Below are 7,949 nucleotides of genomic sequence, written 5' to 3' on the forward strand. Positions count from 1 at the left end.
CCTTTTAGATATTAACCTTGTATTCTAGTCCCGTGGGATCTCTTTTACTGACCATTTGGCTTTAGGGATAGTATTTCATGGGAAACCTCGATTTTGGTTGTGTGGTCTAGCTCCCTCATCCACCTATATTACCCTCTTTCCACTCATTATTACCCCATTCATCATTTCTCCCACATATGCCCACATTCCTCCACTGGGTCCACATAGGGTTAGCTCGCCCCTTCCGCTTGCCCACACCTTGGGTTAGGCTTGGAATGATTCCCCAGAGGTTGATGCAACTAAAAAGAAAGATAAAAGCATATTTGGCCACATTGAATAGGAAAATGTACCACAAAATGCAAAAGATGGTCGAGGCTAACACATTTAGCACGTGGGCAAAAGCCAATACATGAGCTCTACCCCATCATCATGGCCATCACCCTGGTTCCTGCAGGTTCTATGAACCTCCTTCATCATAAAGGAACCTATGATTGTCCCAAACCCTAGGGGGCAATGAATGCCCTGCCTTAAAAGGGGGTATTCAATGTTATATCTTATGCATCATACTCTTACCCCTTAAGCCCGAAGCAATTAATCAAAGAAAAATCATAAAAAGGCAAAAGGCATATAAAAAGGGTGGAAAAATCAAGGCCTGGGCACCTCATGTACTAGGATTTCTCCCTCTTATACATTATAACCCCAAGTGCGGGCTTCCCTTTTATTAGCTACCCTTGTACCCCAGCATGTGGCCCAGGGCTGCCCCTTCTCATCCCCTACTTTATTCACCTATATGTTACATGCCACCGCCTTTTGAAGGATGTACCTTGAATATATTATTCCCTTTAGAAGTAGAAACCACCTATAGGATTCTTGGTTTACCCCATTTGGAGTTTAGGAGACATTGGCACATCCCGAAGCCCATAATGGAAGGGAAGAACATTATGAAGTCCCCACCTATGGTCCATGATTGGTAAACTCGTTTACTCAATTTCTCTAATGACTTGTTGTACTAGAAGGCCAGGGGACACATTGGATCTTATGAAGGATTGCAGACGGTATCCATCTTGGGTTTGGTCTCCCTGTATGGGGTCCTAATTCTCCAGAGGGCTACACTGGCACATGTAGGGTGTGCGTTGAGAGCCATGGGCCTCCATAATAGCAGACAACACTCCATGGATTCCCACATCCATTTTGAGATTACTCATTGTTCACTTATTGGACGAGGAAGATGCACTTAATCCATCATGCCCAGTTGGCTCCATATTTGCAAAATACACTTGGCAGATGATCAAGACTTGCAAGATGATGTGGCATCACCTACACCATCATCCTAGCCCTTGCAGGTGGTCTAAATGCATCTTCGATTTGTTTGGAGATCCATGAGGACACTTGTGTGCCTCCACATGTCATTTGGAGCACCACAGGTCATTACTAGGGTCCAACCCCTTGTCTATTGCTTTTAAGGGCCCTACTCTTCATTATGGCGCCCATGGACCTCATTAGACCTCTTAGAGGTCCTACAACATGCATAGATTATTATTTGACCTCTTGAGAGCTTATTCTTTCATTTATGAGCTATTTTGGTGGGCTTGTCACCAAAAGTTGGATTATTAGAACATTATTTTATTTTTGGGGCTTATGTAGGCCAAGGAGACTAATTTTAACTCCTCATTAGTGTATAAATACAAGTGAGATGAGTTCATTATCTCATCATCAATTTGGATTGGATCTTTTCTCTCTCTTGAGAATTTCGCGGTTTTTCTAGAGGATGAATTGGAGCTTTATGGATGAATTTTGATGTGTGGATATTGATCTATCTTATCTTGGAGTTCTCTTTTGTCAAATGTGGATGGTTGGATATATCATGTTAAATGTAATAATTTTAATGTTATTATTTTTTACTTTGTCATATACATTGGATTGGGATTTGTGTTACTTTTAGGGGTAATTCCTGCATGCATTTACTGCTTTAAATTGTGGAATTTTGTCTCTATTATAACATCTCTCAATGTATTGGTCATGTAATGTGAACGAAATCTCCTAGGGGTATTTCTATAAACTTTTTCTCTCAAATCAAAATTCTAATGTATCAATGACTGGATTGGCTTGCTGGATCAAGGAATAAAGATAAGATATTTTACAGGATTCTTGTGTAAAGCGAAAACAAATAAGTATTCTCTCATGTTTATTGTTGTCTTTTCTCATGTCTTTCATAATCATGTATGTTTTTCTAAAAATCTGAATGTATAACTAGGAATGATATTTCAGAAATTGCTTAAATGCACTCTGTCTTGATTGTTTACATTCTGAATGTTTTCTACTAAACTATCTTAGCTAGGGAATTCTTAACTGCTCCTTAGCTTCCATAGTTTCCTCTTTGGTCTATAGTAAAGGATTCTTAGTTGCCCTTTGCTCATGATCACCCTCTTTTCTTCATTCTGATCCCGGTCCAAGGATTCTTAAGTGCCCTTTCACCCTGGTTAGAATCATTTCACCCATTAGACCTGAAGATTTGCCTTTGCTTTGCTAGCCTGCCCTGTGAACATTCCCTTTAATGATTTGATCCAGTTATGTTATCCTTTTATTGACTCCATAGCCCAATGGCTTGAAGATCTAGCTCTATCCATCTGCTCCTAGAATTCCACCACTCAATCTAAAATCAAAACCCCATGAACACTAAGAACTAGCCTAAAATCTCATCAATACAAAGCTAAATTATAAAGAGAGAGCCCTCTCTGGACTTAGGTTGGCTAGAACCTGAGTCTGAAGATTGGTTTGTGGTTACCTCAGATTATTCCTTCTTTTGATAACTTCTAGGGAAAACTTCTGTGTGGTAACATAGTGAACGGAATCTCCTTTGCACATCGAAGTATAAACGTTGCAAGATTGCTTCTCTTTGACCTAAAGAGCTAACAAAGTAGTCTTGAGGCCTCCTTGACTGGGAATCAAATATCCTCACTCATATTCATGATAGACTCCATTCTCCTGAGATTAAGGCACTGATCTACCAAGAGGTGGTCACCTAAAATAATATCTTTTCACCTGTTCCCAGGTCTCGCCAAATTGGGTCACCCAGGGCATCATTTTTCCGGCAAGCTAATCCTCCAAAAAGTTTGATCTCTTAGGGTTTCCTACGTTGTTGTTTCCTCAAGACCTCATCCAAATTTGAATCCATTTCGACAGTGAAGTTGTGAGAAAATCCAAGCCCTAACTTTAGGATCAAACTTTGCTCTAACATCTCCAAAGGCTAGTACCTTATTGGATCAATTCAAACCTTTAAGTGGATATTCTTTCTTTGATCCATTTCCATACCTTGTCTAGGTTAGGAACATCATTGGTTGCCGGGAAAATCACTTAGAAAGACTTGGGGATCCAAGTGAAGCCTTGTTGTTTTGTATCTATTATGTCAGACTCAAATTGAGCTCACTTTTGTAAAAACTATGCTTCTGAAGACATAATAGAGAGGTCACCACTAAAGGCTGGACCATGAGACATAGCCTAAGAGTTTTGGGTGAACTCCTTATTAAACTTGCTGTGTTTATGTGTGTTTGTCTATTAAGTTCTTTGATTGCTTCATTGTCTATGTATTTCGTAATCTTATCGATCCATTGCACAAAACAGTATAAGCAAATCCATGCACATGAGTCTTTTATACCTTAACAATTGTCTAAGATCTTCATTATGAGATCAACCTTAGCTCAAAGTGAATGTACTCCCTATATTCTGGACAATTAATAAACATCTTAAAATTGTCATCCTTAGAACATTTCACTAATGCATATTCAAAAGTCTAGACAAAAAACCACTAAAACAAAACATATACAAAATATCAATTTATAAATTGAACAAATCCATGCACATGAGTCTTTTATACCTTAATAATTGTCTAAGATCTTCATTATGAGATCAACCTTAGCTCAAAGTGAATGTACTCCCTATATTCTGGACCATTAATGAACATCTTAAAATTGTCATCCTTAGAACATTTCACTCATGCATATTCAAAAGTCTAGACAAAAAACCACTAAAACAAAACATCTACAAAATATCAATTTATAAATTGAATACTATTCAAGTGGTCATAAAACCACTAAAACAAAACATCTACAAAATATCAATTTATAAATTGAATACTATTCAAGTGGTCATAGACACTCCAAGGCCCACATGCCAAAGGTGGCCCCTTCTTCGTTTGTAATTTGAATTTTGAAATTTCATCGGAGTTGAGTGAATCTATGCGACTGGTCATCTAGTTAGGGTTTGCGGAATATATCGACAACGGTTAAATATCTCGATTGAGGGGGCAGCCGAAAGGAAGAAACGGTGGAGATTCAGGAATTCATCCAGGCAGGCAGCAAGCAAGCCGTATGTTTGTGGAGTCGAGTTCAAACTATTGATTTTCTTCCTGCATTCACTGTGGGATAATGGAAGAAGCGGCCGAAGAGAACGATAAGGTCAGAGTAGGGTTTGCGAAGCACTTGGCCTCCTGCAACAAGAAGACGCGCGACACAGCAGTCGAGCTTCTCAGGAGATGGCTCGAAGCCCAGACCCACGTTTCAGATCTCGACTTCAAGAAGATCTGGAAGGGTCTCTTCTACTGCGTTTGGCACGCCGACAAGCACGAAGTACAGGCCCAGCTCATCGACAAACTCGCTTCTCTGATTCGAACACTCGACCTTGCCCTCGCTCGGCACTACTTCCAGGTATTTCTCTTAACCATGGTACGCGAATGGAGTGGAATTGATCATCTGCGACTAGACAAATTCTATCTCATGCTCAGCCGATTTCTTCATCATCTTTTTCTCCTTTTAGATGACCATGGGTGGGACTCTGAGTTGACAAAAGGATTCATGGCGGATTTGAGGGACGGATCCCTTTTGGCCGAAGATAAGTACTCTGCAAAGGGGGTTAATCTTCACTTTGTGGATGTTTATCTCAATGAGCTTGCTGATTTTCTACCGCTTGGGATAGAAACTTTTGGTCTGGTATTTGAGCCCCTTTATTCTGTTCTGGCCAAGTCTCCTGATAAGCTTTTGGTCAGCAGAGTAAGGCACAATGTGTTTGATTGCCTTTTGGAAAATGGGAAGAAACTTATTAAGCGCAGACAAGAGCAACGACAAGGTCATGACGTTGTTGTTGATGATAATGATAAAGTGGAGAAGTTGGGACTCATTGCGGTTACAATGGGCATTGCGAACGGGCTTTTTGAGTTGGCTACCGCAGATTCGACTCTGCAGGCCAACAGGAAAGTTATCTATGCTTTGTACGAGGATTTCGGCAAGCTGGAGAAGTATTTCTCGACTTCTGGCATATCAATTTTCCCAAATGGGGTGAAGAAGAGGAAGCTATCTGCAGAGGAGTCTTCAGTTGCAGTGGATGACGCGAATCAGCAGGTAGATGATAAAATGGAGATTGTTGAAGAAGTCAGAGTGGACCAGTTAGGGAAGAAGATAAAAGAGATAGAGAATTTGGACGCTATCGAAGAAGACAGCCTGGATAAATTAGGTAAGAAGATAAAAGAAGTTAAGAAGAGCAAATTAGAGAAAGTCAAAGGGAAGGGCAAATCCAAGAAGGCTAAAAACCTTGCAGCTAGTGAAGATGGGACCTCCGCAAAAAAGAAGGCGGCTAAAAAGTTTGTGTCAAGTGAAGATGGGACCTCTGCAATAAAGAAGAAGATTAAGACGCTTGCATCTAGTGAAGATGGCACCTCTGCAATAAAGAAGAAGGCTAAAAAGCTTGCATCCAATGAAGACGGAACCTCTGCGATGAAGTCTAAAATAAAGGGTAGCTCGGAGCTTCGTAAAAGGAAATCTTGTGTTAAAGAGCAAAAGAGCGGAACGGGTGAAGCAATGATTGATCCTGTAGGCAACACAGATGATGGTGTGAATAATGATCAAAGCATGCCATCTTTAGATAATAATTCTCAAGATTTCATGGGGTTTGGCGATTCCGTGATCTCAAATCTTCAAAAGGAGTTTGAGAAAGTTGCCGCAGAACTAGGGGATGGTATTGATCAGTATGGTTCGCCTGTTATGTCTTTGGCAGCTCCGGTATCTCCTTCAGACGTAGGGTCAAAAAAGAGGAAAAGGGTAAAAAGTGTAGAAAACAAGGTTGCTAGAAGTCCAAGTTTATCAACTGGCCCTAGCACTTTCAGTAATTGTGGTAAGAGTGGTGAGAAAAGTGTGAAGAAGGTTAGATTTTCTATGAAAAGTAATCTTGTCTGGAAGCCTCACAGCCCCCTGCCCCCCCAGAGCTTAAGGGTACCCCCGTCTGCCACTCCAAGAGGCAGTGCACTGAAGAAGGGAGTACCGCCAGGTCCAATCCGCATCATGAAAGAATCACCTAGTCCCAAAAGAATCAGGCGGAAGGCTCTTTCTGCTCGGAAGAGCCAGAAAATCTTGAAAAGCAATTCGCCAAACACCAAGCTGATTCGCAAACGGCGGTCGAGTGTTTTGTAACAAATGCAGCAAAATTTCTACAGAGTTGCAACATGATGGAGCCATGTGAATATGGCGACAGTGTCTGGGTTCTTAGCCATTTTTTGTGTAAGAAAGTGATATTACTGTTGTCAAAACCTAGTTATCAGTCTCTTTATGATAATTCCATTAGCTTTTGCTTTCAGCACAAATGTTTACATTAAAAGAATTGACAGTGGATAGGTGAAAGAAGGCTTTTATGAAATGCTATTTTTTGGTCAGAACTAAAAAGCGACAACAATAGCTGTCTAAACTGAAATTTGGTTTGTATTTTTGGATCTTGCATTGATTGTTCTTCAATTAAGTCAAGTAAACATGCCAAGATTATAAGCTGATTCCTGCAGAAAAATAATTCATCAACAATAGAATTTACTTGCTTTCACAAAGAATAATACACAGCTTTGTTACAACTTACAACTCTTCTTTATGTTGCATCTCATCATATGTGACAGTCTGTTTGTGCACATGTCTGCTTATGATGACCCCTGTTTTCTTATGCTGGCTATAGTGGGCAGTGACACAGGTAAATCAAGGTATCTCATTAACTTAGGCTGGCTATAGTGGGCAATGACACAGGTGAATCAGGGCACCTCATTAACTTAGGCTGGCTGTACAACCCCCAGGGTGACGGAATCCTGGGCTGCTGCTAACCAGTTGATTGAGTGGGCCCACTTGTTTGGTAGATTAGATACATCTCAACATCATTGAGTCCATCCTGTCACTTCATGTTGACTGTCAGCCAAGTATCTAGTTGGCCTATCTGACTTAGTTGGCTAATGGCTCAGATGTTTGACACCTTGAACATTTACAGAATGTTAGTGTGGGGTCCTCTCCACAGGTTTTTTAAGGGCAATGGTGTTACACCAGTCATTTGGCTCTCTACACGGCAGACTTGTTACTATTGAATGCCATGGTTATTAATCTTGTATCAGATCCCTCCCCATAATGTCTGATAAGTGTTGGGAAAATGGATCATCGGCTAATACATGGAAAAGAGAGTTTGACAGATTGGATCAAAACTTAAAAGTTAAAAGGAAGCAAGAGGAACTAGTCTTGTCAGAAGGGAAGTAACTGGATCTTTTGTGATTCATTTAGGATTCTTTGCTTTTGGCAAGCTGCCACAAGAAATAATCGCAACTTGTTACTTCAGATTCCTAGACTGCATGAAGAAATAGAAGGCTTCTGGGTCTATTTCATTTAATAATGTATAACTGTGCTGTGATTCACAATGGAAGAAATGCAAGATATTTGAGTCTACCCAAGCTCGAATCTTGATTGGCAAATTTAATGGGGTAGTGCAACGCACTTGGATATTAAATAGATGGGTGACATCTTGCAGGGAATTTGTTCATCATGTTGTCTATTGAATTCAGAGGCAAATGCTTCTTCAACAGCCTAGAAACAGAAATAGGAAGCCTTCACACATAAGCCTTTGTCTTAGCATTGGACAAGCTGGAATAGCTCTCTAGGGTCTGGAATTATCTTAGTAATTTA

General features: G+C 40.4%; 1 protein-coding gene across 1 annotated transcript; it reads left to right on the plus strand.

Annotated features, from left to right (window-relative positions):
• Window positions 1-4,167: 4,167 nt before the first annotated feature.
• On the plus strand, window positions 4,168-6,473 carry LOC149232749 (ribosomal RNA processing-like protein). Its single transcript, XM_089379492.1, has one exon. The coding sequence runs from the start codon at window positions 4,404-4,406 to the stop codon at window positions 6,435-6,437; it is 2,034 nt and encodes a 677-aa protein (XP_089235618.1). The 5' UTR covers window positions 4,168-4,403; the 3' UTR covers window positions 6,438-6,473.
• Window positions 6,474-7,949: the final 1,476 nt, after the last annotated feature.

Source organism: Pinus tabuliformis, chromosome J (genome assembly GCF_031772625.1).
Source record: "Pinus tabuliformis cultivar Carrire ecotype Pingquan chromosome J, CPIR1, whole genome shotgun sequence".
Lineage (NCBI taxonomy): Eukaryota > Viridiplantae > Streptophyta > Pinopsida > Pinales > Pinaceae > Pinus > Pinus tabuliformis.